Source organism: Bufo bufo, chromosome 5, assembly GCF_905171765.1.
Source record: "Bufo bufo chromosome 5, aBufBuf1.1, whole genome shotgun sequence".
Classification (NCBI taxonomy): Eukaryota; Metazoa; Chordata; class Amphibia; order Anura; family Bufonidae; genus Bufo; species Bufo bufo.
In genome coordinates this window covers 78,093,960-78,120,018 of record NC_053393.1, presented here as the reverse complement: position 1 = coordinate 78,120,018, position 26,059 = coordinate 78,093,960, and the positions used below count along the sequence as shown (strand labels likewise).

The window sequence follows — 26,059 nt, the reverse complement described above, 5'->3', positions numbered from 1 at the left end:
GAATGGTCAAGTCAAAGTCCTGACCTTAATCCAATAGAATATTTGTGCAAGAACCTGAAGCAAGCAACTCATGGGAGGAAACACCAACATAACCGAGATGAAACTCTTTTGTATGGAGCTGCAGCGAATGACAGCCATCTCTGTGTACACGATTATGCAGAGAATGCCATCAGTCACTTATGATAGCTGAATGGGTCATCTTGAGCTCAGAAATAGTAAAGATTTAAATGCATAAAATGAACAAGTTTAATTGAATTGAATATATATCAATCTGCTCCGCTCCTCCTGCTCTATAACATGCTACCTGCAGATTGTGTTTCTCTTGAAGGGGTTCAGGTTTGTCCTTCCAAAAGATGGCCCTTTATGAGATATGGACATAAATATTCTGTTTCCAAACTTCAAAGGCATGAGTGATGAGGCATTACATCCTGGGAACTCTATGCAAATCTGATGTCTTCTGAAGGAAGGATGGTCTTTCTCTAGTGCCACCCATAGGTGACTAATATGTAATTCAATATCTCACCCCAAGACAAGTTTCAAGACAGAACTTCGGTAGTAGTTAGACAAATATCTGTGGACAGTTCTGTACTCGGCTGTTGGTCCCCATTATCACACAGGAGAGTTCTAGCGCCTCACTTGGACACTGTATCTGCTTTGTCTACAAGTAGCACTCCAGAAAGAAGATACAATTAACAAGCACAATACCCATCATACACCTAATGTATCAAACTAGAGCAGATTGGAAAGATTCAGTAGTGACCGGATTGGTTGTAACTGTTACTTGTTATGATTCTTTGATGGTAGTTCACACACAGTACATACTATGGAAAGATGCGGGGAGTGCCGGTAGTCGGACCCCATATACAGCGGTCCCTCAAGTTACAATATTAATTGGTTCTAGGATGACCATTGTGTATTGAAACCATTGTAACTTGAGTAATCGGTTCCAAAGACCCAGAATGTCATTAGAGAAAATGAAGATTTAAGAAAAATAAGCAGATAACTAACACAGATAAAACGAGTGCTTACATAGAACAGTCAGGAACAGCTGCTAACTAGTAACTAATTCAACTATTTTACCAGACAAATGTTTTTGATTGGTTGGATCTGAGTCTGAAGCATTGTATGTTGAGTCTGGTTTCAACTGACGATGGGTCAGAAAAGTCTTTGACCATTGTATGTTGAAAATATTGTATCCCGAGGAATCACTGTATACAGAATGTATTCTGATCAGTTTACTATATATAAAGTTATCAATTTTTTCCTAAAACCTCTCCACTGTTATTTTATGTTGTTTCCTTTACATTTTTTATGACAATTCTGTCCGTCAATCCTTCAGTGGACACATTTATTCAATTAGTTACTTAAGATATTAAACAGCTGTCCCCTGAAACTGTTCCATATGCCGGATACAATCTGAATTCCATAGGAAGTAAAACATTTGTGTGCTGTAGACTAGGATGATAACAGCAATAATGATATTCACATTCATAATTGGAAAGATCCATCAATATTCTGCCGGTGAAAAAAGACAAGTGTAAGAATAACTTGGATTCTAGATGTCACCGATTCCTTACCATGTTTCGTTCTTCGCTATTCTGTTGGCCATTCCCTCTTATATACTAAAGGGGCTTTCTAGATTGATTACCTGTCTTTAAAGCAAAGCTGTCAAGTTGAACACAGTCTGATCTGCAGCAGGTTATAGAGCAGGAGGAGCTGAGCAGATTGATATATAGTTTTATGGGAGAAGGTTCTGATCATTCTTAGGGCTGTTTGCAGTGCAGGAATCTGTGTGTAAGCGTGATCCTCTGTTCTGGACTTGCAGGAGCGAACAGCATTATCATGATTTATAATGCTCTGTGTCTCTGCTTGACCTTACTGCTATAGGATATTAGTGACATAAAGCGGTCAGTACGATTCTGTAGCAAAAAGGTCATGAAGAGGCACATAGCATTATAAATTATGATAATGCCGTGTGCTCCTGCAAGACGAGGAGTGTCCGGAACGGAAGAATGTGCTCACACCGGACTTAATTCCCGCACTGCACACGCTTATGTGAAACAGCCATTAGGGGTTCAGTGGACAGATTTACTCGCTGATTGACAGCCTTACCTGCATAGGTATGCATAATGGTTGGTCAATCACTGAGTAGGACCGCCCACTGGACTCCTCAGCATAGAAAGAGCAGAGATGTAAAGAGGACCCGTCACCTCTCCTGACATGTCTGTTTTAGTAACTACTTGTGTTCCCCATGTAATAAGGATTCTGGAGCATCTGGTCTTATGGCTCTATGTTGTGCCACAGCTCTATTATTCCTATTAGAAGTTATGAATGAATTGCTAGAAGTCTGCAATGAAGGTCCAGATCGGTGGTACCAGTTGAGGGTGTGTCATTATCCAATTAATGCTGCCAGACTGTGCATGGACACACCTCCAACTGGTAACACCCTTCTGTACCCTTACTACAGGCTGCTAGCAATTCATTAATAACTTCTAGTATACATAATAAAGAAACTGCACAACATAGGATCATAGGCATACAGTAGGTGCTCCAGAATTATTACATGTGGAAACATTAGATACTAAAATACTACCAGAAGAGGTGACGAGTCCTCTTAAAATGAATAAAATACAAGTTGCACAGAATATTTTCCCACAAAGCAATTTACTCAGCACCTTCTGTTTATCCAGACTGCATTATTATAGCGACGGGTTTTCTTTAAAGGGAATGTCCATCCTCTCTCTCCAACTTTATTTGACTTTGTGCTTGGAGAGACAGTTGACGAGGCAGCGTCTGATGCCCAGTAAGTATCATGCACGTTTCCTATTACCAGTAATTAGAAACTGCACTTTGACAGGGCCAGGTGTAATCATGTTACACTGCCTGGCCCTGTCAATCAAAGTGGAGAGGGATCAGCAGTTGCAGAAAGAGCAGAGCCTCTAGGTGTAATGGCAACGCCCACGTTGCTCCTAGTGCCTCATTTGCATATATTACATCTTTCATGTTTCTCCACAATGCAGGCACATATGAACATGGGACCAACACAGATGCCTTCAGCTGCCAAGTGCACATGTAACAGGTCAGCCGGTGTCATAGGTACAAAACTGCTGACAGATGCCCTTTAATACTGAATGGCAAAAAGCAGTAATAATTTGGCCTTGTAGCAGAAAGCAAAGTATCATTGCGTGACCAAAATAGGAGACAAGTTCTTAAGAAACTATAACGACTTCCATTTCCTGCTGTCATTTTCAGAAGACATGGATGGAAGAAACTGAGAAATAGACGAAGAGAATATTTAAAACATTTTAGATTTTTTTTATGGAAATTTCCTTGACGTAGTAGTAGATATATTATACTACTGACCGAGTCTAGATCAGTGGCCATCAGTGCGGCCTCCACTGCTCTTACTGTGTGAATCCAAGTTTACTTGATCAGCAGGCTTTCAGTCAGCCTCGTAAATCTTGTAATACTTAATAGTGCAGTAAACCTTGGAATATCTCATAGTAATAATACTGATAAGATTACAAGGAGAATAGCTGCTGAACAGCTGCCAGTCATCTCCTCCCAGCCACCCACCGCCTGCAGTGGTGTCTGGTCTTAGGCCGATGACAAGGTCATTTAACCATTTAACTAACACCTTCTTACTAGTCTCGAAATATGTTTCGAGTTTATACTGCTGAGGTGTTGATTTAGATTTTTGTTTGAGCACTGGAAGGATTTGAATATTGGAAAGTAGGACTTTTTTCTGCTTTATTGCAACCCCATAGCAGAAAGGAGGAACAAGTCTGCAGACCTCCCAACATCTGGAACGTTCAAGGAGAGACACTTACGGTTCATCGCGTGGAAGATCCATTTCTTTATGCACAATGATACACTTGGATAATTTTGACTTTAAATATTAGCACAAAACTCGTTTAAATATAGGACCTTTTAGGATCCAAATTACACCAAATGATGGAATTAAACACACGCTGGGGTCCATCAATCATTTAGGAACTAAACAAATAGACTCTAGAGCAGTCTAGTAAGTTTCTGAATGCAAATCTATATTCCGTGTGATAAAAAGGGACGTAGGGACTTTGGGCAAAAGTAGGGACCCCAAAAGATGGACACTTGGGATCTATGAATCTGGTTAATTGGACTCTCTGCTGGTTTGTTCTTTTAGTTAGACTCATCTACAGTCCTCCTTCCCCTGGGTATCTGCATGCAGCGGTTTAAGGCCTGATGCACACCACAGCAAATTTCGGATCCGCAAAAAATGGATATGGCCGTGTGCATTCCACCTTTTGTGGATCTGCACGTCATGCCCTTTTTTAGACATGTATATTTTTGTCCGTTCTATCTTTTTTGCAGGGCCGCGGAATGGATGTGTGCTGTCCACATCTTTTGCAGTCCCATTGAAATGAATGCATTCGATCCACACCGAAATTACGGTCATGTGCATGGGGCCTTAAAGAGGACCTTTCACCTGGAAAAACACTGTGAACTAAGTATCATGACATATACAGCGGCGCCCAGGGATCTCACTGCACTTACTATTATCCCTGGGCGCCGCTCCGTTCTCCCGTTATGCCCTCCGGTATCTTCGCTCAGTAAGTTATAGTAGGCGGAGACTGCCATTGTCCTGTGGGCGTCTACTCCTCCTAGGCTGTAGCGCTGGCCAATCACAGCGCACAGCTCACAGCCTGGGAGAAAAAAACCTCCCAGGCTGTGAGCTGTGCGCTGCGATTGGCCAGCGCTACAGCCTAGGAGGAGGAGACGCCCAGCAGAACAATGGAAGACTCCGCCTACTATAACCAAGAGTCCCAAGTCTCCGCCTACTATAACTTACTGAGCGAAGATACCGGAGGACATAACGGGAGAACGGAGCGGCGCCCAGGGATAATAGTAAGTGCAGTGAGATCCCTGGGCGCCACTGTATATATCATGATACTTAGTTCACAATGTTTTTCCAGGTGAAAGGTCCTCTCTAACCATTGCATGCAGGGATCAGAAACCTCAGTCACTCCATTTGTTGTGAAGCTATAACTCCCAGCATCCAAACTTACTAGGCTGTTCTTGGTGAACGGAGCATGCTGGAGGTTGCTGACCCCTGGCATAGTGCATCTCTTCTCACTTAGCTGCAACACTGTGGAACAGACCAAAACACACGTTGTAAAGCACTTTAGAGTCAGTTACTTGAGATATTGCAAAGAATAAGATCCTTTTTGGCCTGAATATCCAATATTGCGATTAAAAGTGGAAAGTGAAATTAAACTTCATGTGGATTGTCATGTTTTATGTAAGGCGAAGTTTACATTTGCATCAGAGGCTCCATTTAGATTTTACAATACTGGAGAAAAAAGTCCTGCACGCAGCATTTTTTAAAATTCTCTCTGCTTACGTTCTAGACTCCCAAATGGGACCTATTACAGTCAAAGGGTGCCTTTCAGCATTGTTCAGTTCAGCTATGTTCTATAGGGGTCATTTATGAAACAGAAATACGCCTAAATTAGGCGTATTTCTGACGCAGATTGTGGCGCAATTTAAGGTTCTTTGCACTGTAATCTGCGACTTCTCCCCCCTCACACCAGGTCTAAAAAAGTGGCTGTGGCGGGGAAGTGGACGGGACGGCAAGTCTGTCTTTATTTTCTTCGGCTGTTTTAGGCATAGAAAATGGTCTAAATGTAATGTAAGACCTCAAGGAAGCTGTCTTACATTTAGAAGCGGCGGTGGATACGCCGAAGTAATGAAGAGGCCAGCACCTCCACCAGGTATAGGGGATATTAAGACTGGTGTCTAAAACTTTAGTCTTAATAAATGTGTCTCTATGTGTTAGTACCGTTATTTTCATGGCATGGCTGTGCTCCTAGAACGGAGGAAAACAATGGAAATCAATAGTGTTGAGGGGAATGCCCTCTGACTTGTGCTTAATAGTGTCATGAAAAGTTTTAAAACTTTTTAATAGTGATTCAGTTTTTCAAAAACTTTTCTGTGCTTGCTGTCAGCTAATGTGATAATTCTTGCTTGAAAGTGTGCTACAATTGTATCCATTCTATGCAACCTATTTAAAGGGTAACTGTCATGTTTTCATTAAAAAAAATCCATTTTACCATATGTTACTGCTGCAGCAGCATTATGCATAAAGCAATCTTTAGTTTCTTCACATACCACAGTTTTTTGTTTTTTTTTCCCTTATTTACGGCTGTTTTAACCTCTACAATATGAGGACCTTCTCAAGATGGCTCCTCTGCCAGTTCTCTGAGGCCAAAACTGCTTTTCCCTCACTTCCCATACACACTTGCTGTAGCCAGCAGCTCCCTGCCAGCCAATCAGATTGGATTACTGAGAGACACGCCTCCTCACTCTGAAGCCTAATGCAGGCATGCAGTGTGGAGGACCGCCCCTCCGTCCTCCTGTCTTCTTAGCCAGAGACAGATGAGCCCTAGCAACTGTCTTTTAAGGGAGAAGTGGAAAGGGACAGAGGACATTAATGAAAGCTGTTATTATAAGGTACTTACAGATCTTTTGACAGTGATTGACAGACTAACTCAGGTATACATGCCTAGCTCTAATAAACTAGCAAATAAAAAAAAATATGACAGTTACACTTTAAATGCATCAATGCAAATTTATCTTAGTAATTTGTTACAATGTGTCTAATGTAGCAAACTCAACTGTGAGACATTAAAAGGAATGTGTCACCTGCCCATTAAAACCAGATAGTGGCACACATCCTTTTTTCTAATCTGGTTTTGTATTCTGATTATAGAACAGGATTATGGGGGCGGCCATCTCATATCTATCTATGTCATATCTCTCTATCTCATATCTCTCTATCTATCTATCTCATATCTCTCTATCTATGTCCTATCTATCTATCTATCTCCTATCTATCTATCTATCTATCTATCTGTCTATCTCCTATCTATCTATCTATCTATCTATCTCCTATCTATCTATCTATCTATCTGTCTATCTCCTATCTATCTATCTATCTATCTATGTCCTATCTATCTATCTATCTATCTATCTCCTATCTATCTATCTATCTATCATCTATCTATCTATCTATCTATCTATCTATCTATCTATCTCCTATCTATCTATCTATCTCATATCTATCTATCTATCTATCTCCTATCTATCTATCTATCTATCTATCTATCTATCTCCTATCTATCTATCTATCTATCTATCTATCTATCTCCTATCTATCTATCTCCTTTCTATCTCATATCTATCTATCTATCTCATATCTATCTATCATCTATCTATCTATCTATCTATTTTCTATCTTCTATCTATCTATCTATCTATCTATCTATCTATGTCCTATCTATCTATCTCATATCTATCTATCTATCTATCTCATATCTATCTATCTATCTCATATCTATCTATCTATCTATCTATCTATCTATCTATGTATCTATCTCATATCTATCTATGTCCTATCTATCTATCTATCTATCTATCTTTCTATCTCATATCCATCTATCTCATATCTATCTATCTATCTATCTCATATCTATCTATCTATCATCTATCTATCTATCTATCTATCTATCTATCTATCTATCTATCTCATATCTATCTATCTATCTCATATCTATCTATCTATGTATCTATCTCATATCTATCTATGTCCTATCTATCTCCTAGCTATCTATCTATGTCCTATCTATCTATCTTTCTATCTCATATCCATCTATCTCATATCTATCTATCTATCTCATATCTATCTATCTATCTATCTATCTATCTCATATCTATCTATCACTGTCATTCTAATCCTGCCTGTTATGATAGTGAGATGACTGCTGATAAGTATTCTGTACTGATGAAGTGTCACCTATTATTAGGCTTAGTGACCTGAGCTAGAACTTCAGGATAAAAAAAAAAATAATCTAAATAGCGATATAGAAAATTAAATATAACATCACCATTAATTCATTACAAATACTGTATGTTTTACATGCTAAATTTGATTTAAACAACAGTTAGTTTTCAGATGAAACATTCCCAGTAAAGGGTATTCCAGACCCTCTAGCTGATCAGCCGTTTCCAGCCACTACGCAGCGTATTGAACTGCTCTAGTTCCGGTGAATTGCAGCTCCTTCGAGCATCTGATGGGATGGGGGGGTGACAGTTTGACCCTCGCGATCTGATATTGAGGACCTCTTCACTCATTTGCAGCCGATTGATGAAAGCCATACTGGTAGTATTTACTGGCATCGGCCTCGTAATGATGAGGAGTTGAAAAACAATTTATATGAATTAGATGCATGGCTTTTTCAAGTAATAAAATTGCCATAAAATAGAAAAAACACTTGAAATGTTCATAGAAATTTAGCTCTACGACTGTAACCCTACACATCCAAGCACTGAAACGGCAATATAAAGTTAAGCCAAAAAAAAAATGACACAGACTTTGAAACGTACATTTAAAAAGTTCTGTGAAATAATATAATGAATTGTGTGTCAAGAAAGAGGTTAAACTACTTTCCCCCTCAGGAAGCTGAAGGGCCTAAATCTTTACACAAGAATGATAATGAATCCTTAATGACAGAATGCAGTGTATTTATCATCCCATACCTCTAATGGATGCTGGATCTCCCTGCAGCTGCTGCACATCTGTATTGAAGGCTGGGGGAACTGGCGCTGGTCTGAACCTTTCAACGTGGACAATGCTGGGACCTTCATCCGAACCATACAGTACAAGGGGCGGACTTCAACGCTAATCATCAAAGTGCGGCAACTAAACGGGGTGCAAAAACAAGTATGTTAGCAATGGATTTCTTATTACATCTGTCATCTGCCTGTATCTATGCATTGCTTTTATTATATTAAATGTTCCCATAACCTGTAAAAAATGTGTCCACCCTGAAAGAAAAAGTGCTCCTTGTGGTTTACGTTTTTGTCTTTACAATCTGAGTCCATTGCAGACATGAAACTGGAAGGCATAAATCTGGGGTATAAATTATCATATTTTTCCTGGTTAAAGGGTTTTTCCAGGATTTTTTTTTCTGATGACCTATTCTCTGGATATACAATGTACGGTGCTGTGCTTGGTGAGCTGCGAGAAGGCCGCAGCGCTACTGCAAGCGCCTGTGCCTTCTCAAACAGCTAATTGGTGTGGGTCCTGGGTGTCAGACCCCCACTGATCAGAAACTGATGACCTATCCAGAGGATCCCAGAAAAAACCCTAGAAAGCCCCTTTAATAGACTGAACGTAGCGTAAATGGATAGGGATGCTTGTCATTCTGAAAAGGTCATCATGAGATCAAAATTTGGGATTTGTTCTTTTACATGGGACTGCCTTTAAACTTAGTGCAGAATAATGCAATATAGAAAAGGACAAACTCAGCCTTACTTTGTCAGTGCCTTTCGTGGCTAAGAAACCATGTGAGAACAGTGCAAGACATCTTCACATTTAGTACTTGCCAATACCATTGAGATTACACACAAGTTCCACATACAAAATAGAGGTCTGCACTACTCACGGCGTCCCTAGAAGAGCGGAGACCCCCCGGCCTGTCTCACTACACGCTGGTCGTGCTCAGTGGTCAAAGACAATCCAAATAGACAAGTCCACCAAAAGAAGAAATCTGTTGGCGTCTGGGACTTCATACAAGTGGCAAGTGCTGTGGGATTCATTCTTTTGGTGACCATTGAGAATGTTTTTCATGTCATTGGTCTTCACTCCTGACATGTATGTTTTAGTAAATACTTGTGTTCCCCATGAAAGAACCATTTTGCAGCACCTTTTCTTAGAACTCTGCATTGTGCCGTTCCTCTTTTATTCCTTCTGGAATTATATGACTAGTTTGACAAATGGTAGCTACCGTTCCCCATGTCAATGAGGTGTGCTCCTACATAGTCTGACACTGTCTAATGAGTGCGGACATGTGAACCGAGCCAAAGATAAAAGTGCTCATTATGAATAACTGTGCAACACGGGAGCAGAGACCTACAAATGTGAGCTGGTATCTTGGCCAGTGATGGTCAGTTCGCAGTGTTCGCCAGCGAACACATGCGGGCTGCCATCTTTAGTAAGGTAGACTCACCTGTCCGGCGATGCACAGGTAAGCCCTTAACTGTGCCTGTGCCGGGAGCTGGTCTGAAATCAAATGCAGTCACCGGGAGCAGGCAGTTCCGAGAACAGCCTGATGAAGGCCCCCGGCGGCTGTTCTCGGAACTGCCTGCTCCCAGTGACTGCATTTGATTTCAGACCGGCACAGGCACAGGTAAGGGCTTACCAGTGCATCGCCGGACGGGTGAGACTACCTTACTAAAGATGGCAGCCCGCATGTGTTTGCTGGCGAACACCGCGAACTGACCATCACTGATCTTGGCCTTTGTATTTATTCCTTGGAATACCTTGGATAATGGCAGTGGATTGACACTACTTTTCTGCATTCCTCCTGTAGGTAACCATCTGTGGAAGGCAAATCCTCTGTAGCTATCTGCCAGAAAGCATTGATCTCAAGGTTGTACAGCACTATATGGGACATGATGGCGGTGCTGTGGTGCGAGAACATGTAGACTGCCTGGAAGCCAAGCAAACGCGGCCGTCTTACATCCTTGAAAACAGTGAGCTTACAGAGCTTTGTGTAAGGGCGAAAGGAGACCAGGAATGGTCCCAAGATGTCTCCCTGACTTCTGATACCACAGAAAATAGCTTTATCATTCAGGTATGCTGTATGATGCCATATGTCTCTAACATGTAGATGACAACTTAAAGGGGTATTCCCAATTTGGACATTGGGGGCATATTACTAGGATATGCCAGCAGATCGTAATGTAACCCACTGCTTTTAAACTTTGGGTTACAGAAAAGAGCTTATCACCACGACGTATATAGTCGTTCTGCGGTAAGCAAAAGGTTACTAGCTCCTCCCACCTAGATTGTTACATAGACCCTCCCCTACCACTTCCCCTGTTGCAGCTTTGACACGCCCATGGATATAACCTAACAGGAAATATCAAATAACTGCATGGACACGGTCATGTGACCACAGCCCAGAATGGAGATAGGAGCAATAAAGGTAAAAGAAATACATTACAAAGTTACATAATAATTATTTTAAAGTATCCTGATGCGCCTCAGAACACCACTTTCAGAAGCTAAAAATGGGATAATGAATGGTGTTTAGCCTTCGAACCTGCCTTTAAATAGACACTTTGGGGGTCATTTATAAAATGAAAGGTGGAATCTGATTGGTTGCTATGAGTAAATAAGTCAGGACTACTTTACACCAGTTTGATAAATGACCCCCTTTGTTCTAACTAACATTGCATAAATCAATAGCACAAGAAAAAAATATAAATAATCCTTTGTAAAATGTCTTCACTAACAAGCCACTCCTGCTGACCCCCCACCTCCTGCTGATCATTTAGTCTGAATTCACTGATAAAATACATCTAAAGACATGAGAAGTATTATCAGCTTATTGAGGAGTCAGGTTACATTCTGTCAATAGTCTGTGGGAAGGAGGAGTGAGCTGCTGGAGGGAGACAGAGGCATAGACACTGGTGACACTGCTGCTGGCTCTGAGGAGTTTTCTGTTTCCCAAGTGCTGGGTTCACAGCTACACTGCTCATTAATGCTTTATAATGGCCTTAATGCTGTTGCTTCTGAGGGTGAGCTACAGAGAATTAGGAGAGCAGGTTCTCTTCTTCTATGTGTGCTGTGTATGGGAGATGTCATAGCAGCTAGTCTTCACCCACCAGCTCAGGGACACCCGATGGTTAGAGAGAAAGCCTGTGATAAATGCAGAATGCAAAGTCGTATAAAGGCCAGATATTGTGTTATTCCTCATTTTGAAGAGTTACCTGAAGTGACAGGTACGCTTTAAATTGTAATTTCTTTCTTACGAGCTGAGTGAACAGCACAACATCATCACATATCGCTCTCATTTACTGAATACTGAGTAATACAATACACTCTTTTTGGATACCAGAAAACATCATGTCCATGGACACTTAGGGCATTACTGTTTTGGATCTGTGGGATATGTAATATGGCAGTATTAAAGAGGACCTTTCACTGGTTCTGACATAACAATATTAGTACCTGGCAGTGTAGCGCATGATCAGCAGATGTCCGTGCGCTCGGATGCTCCATTGGGGCGCTGTGCCCTCCGTTCTGGTACAGGGGGGGGAAGACAGCCGGGTTTCTCAGGGCGCGTCTTCTTCTCCCCGGCTGTGTGCTGCCCAGTCTCAGAGGAGCACGTCACAGCCATTGAGAAAAAACACCTCACTGTCTCCCTGGCTGTGACGCTCTCCGCTGCGATTGGACATCTCACAGCCGGGGAGAAGGAGACGCCCCCGAGAAACATGTTCGTCTCCTCCTCCCTGTACCGATGCTATTAATTAGCATACAGGGCGGCAAAAGAGAACGGGGGGCACATCGCCCAAATGGAGCAGCCGATCTGAAAAAAAAAATGGGGAAAGACATCTGCTGTTTATGCCCTACACTGCCAGGTACTAGTATTGTTGTGTCAGGACCAGTGAAAGGTCCTTTACTATCAGCCCTCATCCAGGTGAGGGGCCTTCTTTCCTTATTAGCTTTGTTCACATTTTAAAGGGCAGTGGTCTCAGCAAGAGTTGCAGCGTAATTGATCCTTGAAACTGCTCCTGTCCCAAGTGATTAGACGTATGGAGGTGTTGAGCAGCTCTGGTCTGCACTTCACTAATCAAATGACCAAAAGACCTCGGGTTTTGCATGTTTTTATGTACGTATTCCCATCTCCATGTGCATTTGTGTGGTCCAAAAAGAGTTCTGCCAAATACTGGAACCCCTGACGTGTACAGCCCGGTACCCCAGTCTATGATGGTGCCCAGGGTCTTGTATTTGACCTGTGTCTCGGGTAAATGTACACTGCCTGTGGGCACGGCTGTGTGTGCGTTATGTGTATACTGTGAGATCTCTGAACAGTTCAAAGTCTTCCAAATGTCTAATGTGATCAGAAAGTAAGGAGCGGGATCGACGCACAGAGGGATTAGATCACCGCGGGCTCTGGTAGGGATATGTCTCGATCACATTACAAAACACGCTACCGAGAAGCAGTTTGCAATTTGTGTTATGTTCTCATTTACACACCCTATGTTCCTGGCCTGTTTAGAAGTTGGCAAAGCCCTGGTCCTTTGACTGTGATGTAGATATTTTACATCTGTTCACTTTACTGTTGATATGTTAGACATGGATTTCCTGTCTTTCCAAAAAGAAAAAAAATATATAAAAAATATCTTGACAAAATGAATTCCACCCTTATTGCTACATTCTGTGGATGCATGCTGCACGTCACGGAGTCAGTGAGGTCCGCGAACGGCGGGCGAGGGTCTCTACATCTGTCTGCATTTATTGGCAGCCGTGGATGGCGTTCGATTTTTTTTCGGAATTGTATACATTGGGAATGTCACCATGAATTAACACAATGCACTACTAAAAGGTAGATAAAGAAAAGCAGTGGCTGTGCATGTATATACCGTCGCATTTCTTCAATCCACCATCAACCCAAGCTGCCATTTGCCAGATTCCAATGTGGATTATTGGAAATGCATTGAAAAGTATAGCAATTCTTTAAAATAAATATGCTTATTCTGTATTTCTCCACCTCTGCTCTGTCGTGTGAAAAGGGTTTTGCAGTTCTGAGCCTGAAACAACATACTTCCCAATATTTGAATCCTAAACTAAGGGTCCATTCACACATCTGTAGTGCATTGCGGATCCGCAATACACCCGGCCGTCACCCCCTAGAAATGCCTATTCTTGGACAAGAATAGGACATGCTCTATTTTCTTGGGGAGCTGAAGACCGGAAGATCGGGGGGGGGGGGGGGGGGGGGGGGGGGCGCTCCGGAAATGCGGACAGCACATAGTGTGCTCTTCACATCTCTTCCGGACCCATTCAACGGACGTGTGAATGGAGCCTAAGGGGCATTTCCCATCACTGAATGTTAATGGCCCATTGCTTGGATCCCCCATAACATTCTGTTTGTAGGGGCCCCACCTCGCTGACAGCCGGGTGAACAGGCAGTGGTCTGTCTTGTGCTACACAGCGGACCCCTGGCTGTTCTTCTCTGATTATGGGTTCAGCCATCTTGCTTGAGCTGTTCTTTACAGTATTTAAAGATGCTTCACAGCAGCCACCATGGGCCATAGACACAATGGACAGAAAGAGACCCCATTGACTTCTCTGGGAGAGCTTTCTAGGAATGCTCTGTGACCTGTGCAGAGGTCAGGACAATAAGCTGTGATATCACCTATTGTGAATGTTGGATCCTGAGTTATCTATATATAGGTGATATCTGTCATTCCAGTCCTGCATGTGATGATAATGAGATGACTGCTGAATAACGATATGTACAGACCAAGGCCTATTATTAGGCCTAGTGGCCAGTGTTAAACTTGTAGGATATTAGTTGTTGTTTTTTTTTTTAACTATAGATGGAAAATTATAACATGGAAAATTAAGAGACTTTAAAAAATATGTTTAAAATAAAAACTTACTTTAAACAATAGGTCATTTTATGATGACTTTTCCTTTCATTTGTGCGTTGTAGAATATGATGAGATTAAAAGCAGGACATAGAAGAAGATTGGTCATTAATATCCTCTCACTGCTTGCAGGTGCCATCTTCAAAGGGACCCATCATCTACGTGTGGTGCACGCTTCTAACTTTAGAGCCCAGTTCTCAGGCGCAGCAGCGAATGGTGAGTAATGAGTACAGCGGCAGCGTGACCTCACATATGGTGGATGGAGTGGAGGTTGCAGTGACCTTGGAAGCAAGTGTACAATATCAGGCAGCTGGAAAGTGCAGAAGTGAATGTCATTCTGTTCTTTGTCTTTCCAGATTGTCTTCAGCCCTCTCTTTATCATGCGGAGCCATCTTCCAGATCCCATTATTATACATTTAGAGAAAAGAAGCCTTGGTTTAAGGGAAACGCAAATAATTCCTGGAAAGGGACTGGAGAAGCCACTACAGAACATGGAGCCTGACATAACCCATCACTTGACATTCCAAGCCAGGTAAAAAGGAAAAATGTCCCCACAACTTTTTGAGCAACATACCCTCATACTTAGATGGTAGAAAAATATGGTGCGTGCTCAAATGTGGTTTTTCCGACTACAGATATCGATAACCTATTCTCAGGACCTGTCATCAATATCAGATTGTGGGGGTCTGACACTCGGCACCCTTACCAGTCAGCTGTTGCGGAACCTATAAGGTGTATGGAGCTGGAAGCAGACCTCTCTGTAGTGGACATGCTCACGTACTGCAACCTAAGTGAGCTGTAGTACACTGACGTCGGAAACAACACGGTGTACAGCGTCTTCTGCCTCCACTCCGTACACTGTATAGTTTCCAGCACCATGGCTGGCCAAAACAGCGGATCGATGGGGGGTGCCCAGTGTCAGACCCCCACAATCTGATATCGATGCCCTATTTATCAATATCTTTAGCCAACAGAACCCCTTTAAGGGCCCTTGTAAAGTAGAGCATGCAAGATGCTAGTGTGAGCTTTAACATCTAGAATATGAATGTGCATATATGTCATAGTAACTGCATCATGTATTGTCAAGATGTATTCCTGGGCTCTGTTCACATTGTCATTGTAATCCTCCGTCAGACATGCCGTCTCTTTTAGCAAAAGAGCAAAGCATTCAGTGATCTTGTTGGCATCAAAGCAACGGAAACTTCAATGGAAAACCGTTGGACCTTATTACAAGTGAATAGGGTCCCTTGCTTGCCGTTTGGATCCATCATATAATATAAGCAGAAGCCATTGTGAACAAAGCCTTATAGGTGTTTGCCTATAAACCATATAAAGGGCCACACACAAGGCCGAGTGTCGAAAGCTGCTGATACTGGAGCCTCCTAGTCCAGCACACGTATCCGTGGTTTGTAAGTGTGCCGCATTAGCGGCTGTCCTAAGTGACAGAACTTCTGCAGTGGTAGGTTAAGTAGGCCTTAGACCCTGGGTGGTCCCCCAGTTTTACATACCCAGAATCCCTAAATACAGACCCCCATACAATGTCCTACAACATCTCACATTCTCCTCCTCTGTGGAGCCTTCCGGCTCTTCCCTCTGACTTCAGGTCCTGCACAGGTATGCTCATGTCACCTTCTCTGTGGGTCCTGAACACATTTGTACCGGTGATCATTGCATAAAGTAGCTTTCTGGAAGTTTTGGCATGAAAAACAGCACTGTGCTTCAAATCTTAGATAATCTGGAGCAGCCACCCATATTATAACCCACTTACAATTTTATCAAGATAGTGTTCATCAAGCCCTGGTTGCCTTTCCGCTACACCCTTGAGAGCAGCCAACGACCTGGCAGCTGTGCGCGTTGTGAGTACTTATAGCAGTTGTCCGTATTTTTCATCCATCCACCCATCATTAAAAGAGAAGTTTGTATTTGGTGACTTGCAGTGACTTACATTTCTAAAGAGGTTGCTGCAAAAATATCCTTTTTAGGCTACATGCACACGACCGTATGTGTTTTGCGGTCTGCAAACTGCGGATTCACAAAAAAAACAAATGCCATCCGTATGCCATCCGTTTTTTTTTTTTTGCGGATCCATTGTAACAATGCCTAAAACGGACAAGAATAGAACATATTCCATTTTTTTTTACGGGGCTACGGAACGGACATACTGATGCGGACAGCACACGGTGTGCTGTCCGCATTTTTTGCAGACCCATTGAAATGATTGGGTCTGCATCCTATCCCCAAAAAAAAACGGAGCAGACACGAAAACAAACAACGTTCGTGTGCATGAGGCCTTAATAAATGCTGGTGATCGCTGAGGCTGACTGTGTAATGTCTGGAGGGGCCTGGTCCACCAGAGCAGGACCTGTCTCATGGAGGGGATCTCAAGCGGAGGACATATACTTTAGTAGGGCATATAAATAGGGGTTTTCTTTATGAGACAACCCTGTAAGTGACTGCAGCCATCTATACAACTTTGAGTGGAATAGCTATTTAAGTAGGACATGATCTACCGCCTTGCATTGTGGTTCTTAGCTGTACACTGCGTAGGCAATATATCAGCTGTAATTTTGCTAGAACTTGTTCCCTTTAGAATTTGACATTTCCGGACCTTCTACAAGCAGGTCAGAGTAAACGACTTCCTTATCTGATAGTGGTTGTGTGTTCTTCTGTTTCCAGGGAAGAAGATGACCCATCAGAATGTGCTGTTCCCATCTCAACAGCTCTGATCAAACAAATAGCCATGAAAGCACAAAGCGAATTCTCTGCCGGTCAAATCATTTCCGACTTTTATGGAGAGGATTGTTCTTCTCAGCCTGTGTGGCCATATAATAAAAAAGATACAGACAGGTGGGTCTCTCTTTTCATCTTGTTCCCCCCCTCATGAATATGTGGGTATGAGAGGAGTCCTTAGAAGTCTGTGGTTACTGAAATATTTTCATTAAAAAAAAAGATTAACTGAAATACAAAAAAACAAGACAATAAATAACGGACTGGTGGACTGTCTTTTCAGTTACACCAGTATTAATCTGCAGCGAGACCCTGAGCATCTGTGCAGAGGATGGGAGTGGTAGTGGTCCTGATGAAGTGTTGTGTCGCAGAGTATTCCCTCAGGCCATTGCTCCCTGGGGATCAGTGCATTGGAAATGTCGTTTAAAGAATGAATTCGGAAGTGAACGTATAACAGTCTTTTTTGCAGTGCAAAGTATAACTTCACATACATTCAATAGCAGCAAATTCAAACTGCAGTTTCTGGCACCAGTAAGAATTATGGAGGCAGGTTGGGTGGCTGCAATTTAGCACTTGTGAGTGTAATTGTCCACTATCAGGTCTAGTCTTGACTCATAAAACTGGTCTAGGAGTAGTCTGGATGATGGATGTCTTAGCTGTAGACCTTCACCTTACAGCAGTGTCTTTGATGCAGCTGTGAATCTAGTTTCACATCTTCGTCTGTCCTCTCTGGATCTGCCAATGCCGGATACTGCTGCCTGCCCGCCAGACCCCATTGACCAGTGTTGCCAACCAAAATGTTGTTATTTTTTTTCTGGACAATTTATCCCAAAATTACGGACAGCCAACATTTTGTATGGACAAATGGAAAACTATACAAAACTATATTTAATATATATTATATAAGTAATAGATGTCTGTAGGTCAGATACTAATAGTGAACACATTACCAGCCTTTACTGTGAACTCTAAAATGCTGATAATTACACCACCAGCCTAAAAAATAAAATTACGGACACATCTAATTACAGACACTGTAAAGTTCCCTATTTTTACAGACTGTCCAGGAATTTCTGGACGGTTGCCAACCCTGCCGTTCACTATAATGGGGTCCGGCAGAGATCCGTCCGCTACCCAGCAAATATGCCAAGAATCAGCCTGTTGCCCGGCCAACCGGAACATTTGGCCGCAGGTGTGAAAGTAGCCTTACCTGAGGCTCCGTTCCTGAGTTATTCAATTTTTTTTTCTAATATGCAACAAACTGTTTGGTGCAATGAGGACATTACCATTGCCTCATCACACCAGAAGTCCTCTTCTTCTAGTGCCCAGCCTCACCCTCCCAGCATTGATTGATAGAGCCAGGCGCAGGGACCATGTAATCTCACCTGACCCTGTGTTCTCATTCATGCACCATTGCTTCGGGAATCGCCACATGACCTCAACTCAATTGGACTAGAATGGAGATTGCAAGCCGGAACCTCTTATCCAACATCAGTGTTTGACCTCACAAATGTCCTTCTGGGTAAATGGGCACAAATTTCCACAGACACCCTCCAAAATCTTGTCGAAAGCCTTCCCAGAAGAGTGGAGGCTGTTTTACATGCGGGGGAGGGGGTATGGGGGCAACTCCATATTAATACCTATGGTTTTAGAATGGGAAGTCATAAAACTCTCCTGTAGGTGCAATATGTACAGTTGTGTTAAAAATAATAGCAGTCAGACATCACTAACCTGATCAATCACTGTTTTTGGTAGAAATGATATTTCTACATGGCAAAAAAATTACTAGCAGGTGTAGTAGAGTAATAGAAATCCAACAGACCCAACAGTCATGACATGCATGCTGCTTATTCTCTGTAATTGAATCACTAATTGAAAGGGGCATGTTCAAAATAATAGCAGTGTGGAGTTCAATGAGTGAGGTCATTCATTCTTTGAAAAACAGGTGGCAATTATTGCCCTTATTTAAGGAAGAAAGGCAGAAAACGTTGTACATGCTGGTTACAGTGCATTTCTCTCTGAAATTCTGAGTAAAATGGGTCGTTCCAGACATTGTTCAGAAGAACAGCGTACCTTGATTAAAAAGTTGATTGGAGAGGGGAAAACATATAAGGAAGTGCAGAAAATGATAGGCTGCTCAGATAAAATGATCGCAAATGCTTTAAAATTGCAACCAAAACCTGAAAGACGTGGAAGAAAGCAAAAAACTACTATTCGAATGGATAGAAGAATAGCCAGAATGGCAAGGACTCGGCCAACAATCAGCTCCAGGAAGATCACAGAAGGTCTAAAGTTACCTGTGAGGACTGTTACAGTTAGAAGAGGCCTATGTGAAGCCAAGCTATCTGCAAGAAGCCCCCGCAAAGTCCACCTGATGAAAAAAAGACATGTGCTGAAGAGGTTACAATTTGCCAAAGAGCACATTGACGGCCTAAAGAGACATGTTGTGGACTGATGAAAGTAAGATTGTTCTTTTTGGGTCTAGTGGCCGGAGACAGTTTGTCAGACGACCCCCAAACACTGAATCATACTAAGGTGTTGGGCCTATTTATCGCATACCAGGGATCAGGGATCAGTTTGAATACATCAGAATACTTGAAGAATATGCTGCCTTATGCTGAAGAGGAAATGCCCTTGAAATGGGTGTTCCAACAAGACAACGACCCCAAACACACCAGTAAACGCGCAACATTCCAGGAAACGTTCCAGACCAAAAAGATTGACATTATGGAGCGGCCATCCCAATCCCCGGATCTTAATCCAATAGAAAACTTGTGGGTGACATCAAAAATGCAGTTTCTGAGGCAAAACCAAGAAATAGAGAAGAACTGTGGAATGTAGTCCAATCATCCTGGGCTGGAATACCTGTTCACAGGGGCCAGAAGTTGGTTGACTCCATGCAACACAGATGTACAGTAGTTCTCAGAAACAGTGGTTATACAACTAAATATTAGTGATTCAAAGAAATGCAAAATCTTCAAACATTTTTCAGTTTATATAGTGAATGCTTGAGTTTGTAAAGAAGAATACAGACACTGCTATTTTTTTTGAACAGTCTAATCACTTTTCTTCAATTTTTTTAGAGGAACAACACAAATTTGATATATTTTTCTTCATGTTTTGATCTGGAATAGAATGTGTAGTGTTCCCAATGCATAAAAGCTATTAGAAGGATTTTGAGCTCTATTCACTTTTTAAACACAGCGCTATTATTTTGAACACATCTGTTTATGTCCCTATACTTTGGTCCATGTAGAGCATCTTCTAGTACACGTGTCAAATAACCGCGGCCTTGTTTTTTGCCGCCCCCCGGTGTGATTAGAGCCACTGTGTATATTTACAATCAGCAATCACGTCGACGCATCCTTTCAACGTGATTGGTGAGCACAGATCATTGCCGGGCACCATTTTCTTTTTGTGCCCGCATGGAGCAGTATTGTTGAAGAAGGTAAATACAACTGTTGGCAGTAGGCTCTCTGGGGCAATATGGCAGCATGTTCTCTGGGGCAATATGGAAGCAAGTTCTCTGGGGCAATATGGCAGCATGTTCTCAGGGGGCAATATGGCAGTAGGATCTGTGGGGCAATTTAGCGGCCAGCTCTGTGGGGGCAATATAGCGGCAGGCTCTCTGTGGGCAATATGGCTGCAAACATCCAGCCAGAAACTAAAATATGTGTGCATTTTTACAAACCTGTTTTCTGTTATTTAACAACAACCTTACGGTTGCTTTCAACGGGCTATAAATGTCATGCCTGTATGATAAAAATTTCAATTGATGTTTTTTCAGCTCAGTAGATGTACGGTCCATCTGCACAAATGTGTATATCGCATTATCCTAGCTGTTTATATGCCTATGACCTGTTTCAGTTTCCAGTGTGTGAATCAGTTTTTAGAGGTTGTTGTAACTATTTTATTATTTTATACAGCGGGGAACACTTGACTCAGTGGGATAGTCCTATGCGGGTCAAGCTGTCTCCCTGGAAGCCTCACCTGAAGACCCTGCTGATTGAGCTGCTCCCATGGGCTCTCCTTATCAACCAATCCCGATGGGACCTTTGGCTATTCGAGGGCGAGGACATCGTTCTTCAAATTCCGGCTGGAAAGACCATCGTCCCTCCAAACTTCAAGGTAACTTCAAGGACGACACTTGAACTTTCCAGTGCTTAGAAGAGTCCTGTGTGTGAGTCTCTCTAGCCTTCCTCCCTCCTGACTGATGTAAGTAAGGTATTTAGTGGGATTAGCCATTCTCATACGGTAGGTATCATCTAATGCCATTCAACAAATTATTTCAAAAACATTAAAAAAATCTTTCAAGATTTTTCAGATTGGGGACATATTTTCTTTATTTTCTTGCACACATCAGGTGTTCTTGTTCAGTAATCCCAGTGAAAGACAATAGCAAACATTTACCAAGACTGGCGCACTGTACAAGAGCCTGTGAAGGTAGACTATATGGTATTGCTTTGATGCATATACAAAATTCCCAGCGCTCACCTCTTGTAGTAAAACATCTTACTGTAATTCTTTTATTCATGGCATTGAGCACACTATAGTGGTAGCAGGACGCGTCTTGGCCCTGCCTTAAACCTTTTTCAACTCTATATTCAGTTGAAAAAAAGGTTTAGGACAGTTCAGAAACGCGTCCTGCTACCATTATAATTTGCTATATACTTTGAATAGCTGTTTCACTATAAGACATGCAAGGAATTTTGTACGTGCATCCAGGGCTGTGACTCTATGTGCGTTACACTACCTCGACTAAACTATACCAAGCTTGGCATTAAATTCAACCACATAGTAAATATATTGCAAGAGATGAGACTGACATCATAGTAACATAGTAACCTAGTTACATAGTAACATAGTTTATAAGGCTGAAACAAGACATCTGTCCATCCAGTTCAGCCTGTTATCCTGCAAGTTGATCCAGAGGAAGGCAAAAAAAACTTAATTCTAGGGGGGAAAATTCCTTCCCAACTCCAATCAGGCAATCAGAATAACTCCCTGGATCAACGACCCCTCTCTAGTAGCTATAGCCTGTAATATTATTACACTCCAGAAATACATCCAGGCCCCTCTTGAATTCCTTTATTGTACTCACCATCACCACCTCCTCAGGCAGAGAGTTCCATAGTCTCACTGCTCTTACCGTAAAGAATCCTCTTCTATGTTTGTGTACAAACCTTCTTTCCTCCAGACGCAGAGGATGTCCCCTCGTCACAGTCACAGTCCTGGGGATAAATAGATGATGGGATAGATCTCTGTACTGACCCCTGATATATTTATACATAGTAATTAGATCGCCCCTTAGTGGTCTTTTTTCTGAAGTGAATAACCCTAATGTTGATGATCTTTCTAGGTCCTGTAGTCCGCCCATTGCAGTTATTACTCTAGCCCTGTTAGGTCTGTGTTGTGCACAGGAGCCCAAATATTGTTGAAAAAAGCGGCACAGATGCTTCAGAAGTAACATATTTTATATCCAGGACTGACACCATATCCTCCAAAAAAAAACTTCTTTATTCAGGACTGGCAACACTGGTAGCATCTTCCTAGAGCAACATAATGCTGTAAATGTCTGTACGGTGTAACATATCTCACGTTCTAGTGGCTGTAGATGTTTTGGGGCACATTCATTAAGACCGGCGTTAAGGCCTATATCTGGCGGTGGATCCACCGAAGTTATGAATAGGCATCAGCCTTTCCATAACTTCGGTGCATCCACCGCCGATTCTAAATGTAACACAGCTTCCTACCGGCCCATCACCTTCCCCACCCACACCAAGCCTACTTTTTTAAACCTGGCATGAGCGGGGAAAAAGTTTCTGATTCTGCTGCAAAGAAGTGGCGTATATTTTAGGGTTAGAGCCTCTTAGTATACAAACTGTAGGATGACGGGCCGGATGGCATCCCAATATTATACAATACACTTATGTAACCGTATTCAGACCACAGCTTGCTGTACACTTTAGATATACTGTATGTCAGCCAAACTTGCCCATTTCAGCAGGACTGACCGACCATCTGATGTGTATGGAGGCTTTCTGACTCTCCACTAATGGCAGAGGGGAAGAGAAGGGTTGGGCATGCTGTAGTTCCCCGTGTCCGATTCTTTTGTTCTCTTGGAAATCAGGAGACGTAGCTGTCAACCAAAGGAGCATTCAGTCGACAGTCCTCACTTGTATTAGTAGCTTTATACTGTAGTTTACGGCTCAAAGTTCTGGGATGGCGGTATTACAAGCAGCTGCAATAGAATTTTTCTCTGCAAAAAAAAATTCCCTTTGGGACATTTAAATCTGCCGGTGAGCTGAAAAATAGGACAACAAAGCAGTCACTTAGTGGTCCATTAAAAATGCCGGGTTTACCAATCAATCCTCAAAGGAAAACAGGTCTAGAGGGGCTTGTAATTAGGAGCAGACATTTGTATGGGGTAACTGCTCAGCAGCTACTGAAAGAGTGGATTGTGAAAGGTCGACAATTATCTCTGTCTGGTAACCCTTCAGTCCTGCAAGTGATGTCTTGATGTCATGACCATTACAGGTCAGGGGTGAGGTCCTGGTCAGCAGACTGCTCAGATTGCTTCTTGTTTCTTTTTGTAGCCTTGGTGTCACGACGGGGAGTGGGGGAACCCCCCATCGTGCAATGCCCTAAGCTAACGGGCCACAATGCAGGGAAAAGCTGGTCACCTCCTAAAGCTTCCCTCAACAGGCCCTAGTCTCCTAGCTGTATGAGCCCCCTTCAAAGGTAAGAGGACTCATACCCACGTGCCTAGAGGTCTAGGAATCCCTGCATTGCCCTACAGATGGTGACAGGGCAGAAAATACCTGTACATCCACAACAAGGATGACAGGCGTCTCCAGTGGCCCAGTAGCTGACCGGGTACAAGACTATGGGTGAAACAGTATGGCAGGTAAGTAACACAGCAACATAACAAATGCTATCCACACTTACCTGCCGCAGCCGAGATGGAAGGACGGCTCCAGGCTGGGAAGCCCACAGTCTTGCTTTTGCTTAAATCCCTCCGGGAAAGCAAGCCCCTTTCGGAGCAGGCACACCACACCACAACACAAACCTGCAAACAAGGACCTCACCAAAACAACATACACCAGGTGAAGGAGGGATAACAGAAAAACACCGGAGGGGACACACAGACAGAGCAAAGGAAACAATATAATAAATAAGGATGGCTCACACAGACAGGAACATTCAGCCAGGGAGCAAAGCTCCTACACAGACTGACAAGCAAACTCTGACCTCAGGCTCCAACACACCAACATATAAGGAGGCCAGAGGTCACACCCACCACACCACTAATCATTAACCCTGTGTAAAGCAAAATGGGGAAACACCACAACCAAGGAAAAATGCCTCACATGCAAACCATGTTGCCAACGGCAACCGCACGTGCAGACACAGAGTCACGACCTTACCAAGGGTCGGGACACTTGGACTGTGAGCACGTAATACAGGAAATGGACATTTATACCCACTGAGCCAGCCTTAAAGACCATTTTATAATTCACATCTTCTTATCAGTGATGCAAATAGTTGACTCTCTTTAGCACCGAGGGGCTGGCAAGAGCCCTTGGAGCAAAAGTTTGTTATGCTCCTGTCAGCTTCAGTCCCTCCCCACAATCCCCTGGATTGACAGGGCTAGTCTTATAATAGTCCCCTTTAAAGAGGAGCTTGAATGGAGTAGAGGCCGTGCTTGTGACCTGCAGGTCCATTCACTCTCTGTGTCGCTGTACTTGGCTGTCCTCATAAGGATGGAGCGGCAGTACATATGTGTGACCACCACTCCATTCAAAATACTCTTTAAAGGGGACTAATGAAGTGCAACTAGAAGACTAGCCCTGTCAATCCAGGGGGTGGGGGAGGGGCTGAAGGGGCTACGACAAACTGGTGCTCTAAGGGCTCTGGCCAGCCCCTCTGTGCTCCAGTTTATAAATAAAAATGCCATTTTCTCAGTAATGAGGCCACAGAGAATCATAAGGGTACTCATTTATTAGCATGATCAACCCTGCCAGGCTGTATGATTGGTTTAATAGGGTTGATGATGCTGACAGATGCTCTTTAACAAAAAATACAATTAATTTAGTCCTCCTTGCTGAACTCCATAAATGATCATTTTTATTCCTTGCATTTGTGTAAGAGAGACAAGGTTGATGTATGAGATAATACAAATGTAATTATGATTACGTATTGTAATTCTATAACTGTGTCCAGGTACATGATTTGAGGCCAAATGTGATTATAAGGAATCCCTGACATAATATAATTGTAATTTGCAGTAGGGGGTATGTTATGCTTATGGAGGAGCTTCTAATGAGTGCTGAAGTCCTGACATCACCGAGCATAGCTTATAGAAATACAAGAACTCAGCGTATATGCGGATAGCACATAAGCATTCTGCCCCATGGCAGTCAGATGTCCCATGATTAATCCTAAACTTTAAAGAGAACCTGTCATTAACTGCATGGTGACCTCCCTGAGGGCAGCAATATGTCATTCATGAGCTAAAAGTAAGTGGTCACCAGGAACCAGCATCATAATCATTGCTGACCGGGCCTGGAAAAGAGTCATGGCTGCCTGAGAAGAGTCCTGGTTATTCATAATCTCCTGCTCTCCCTCGCCCACCAAGGGCGGACGCGGACCCATTTATTTCTATAGGGCATGGGTGTGGTCTGTGTGCTGTCCGCATACATGCAGCCATTCTGTAAATTATAGAACATGTCCTATTCTTGTCCATTTTCAGGACAAGAATAGGCATTTCTATAACCGGGAGAGAGCAAAGTGTGGGATGCACACGACCGGTATCCGTGTTGTGCGGATCTGTGGCTTGCGGACTGCA

At 42.7% G+C, this 26,059-nt stretch overlaps 1 protein-coding gene across 4 annotated transcripts in view; it reads left to right on the top strand.

The window, feature by feature from the left end:
- Positions 1 to 26,059, top strand: part of VPS13B (vacuolar protein sorting 13 homolog B) — a 1,020,896-nt gene that overhangs the window by 926,817 nt on the left and 68,020 nt on the right. For all 4 annotated transcript variants that reach the window (XM_040432419.1, XM_040432415.1, XM_040432418.1 and 1 more), the window contains exons 44-49: positions 8,606 to 8,761; positions 10,413 to 10,676; positions 14,617 to 14,700; positions 14,841 to 15,016; positions 17,161 to 17,331; positions 21,138 to 21,339. In XM_040432419.1, coding sequence (XP_040288353.1) covers positions 8,606 to 8,761; positions 10,413 to 10,676; positions 14,617 to 14,700; positions 14,841 to 15,016; positions 17,161 to 17,331; positions 21,138 to 21,339 — 1,053 coding nt within the window. The remainder of the gene's footprint in view (positions 1 to 8,605; positions 8,762 to 10,412; positions 10,677 to 14,616; positions 14,701 to 14,840; positions 15,017 to 17,160; positions 17,332 to 21,137; positions 21,340 to 26,059) is intronic.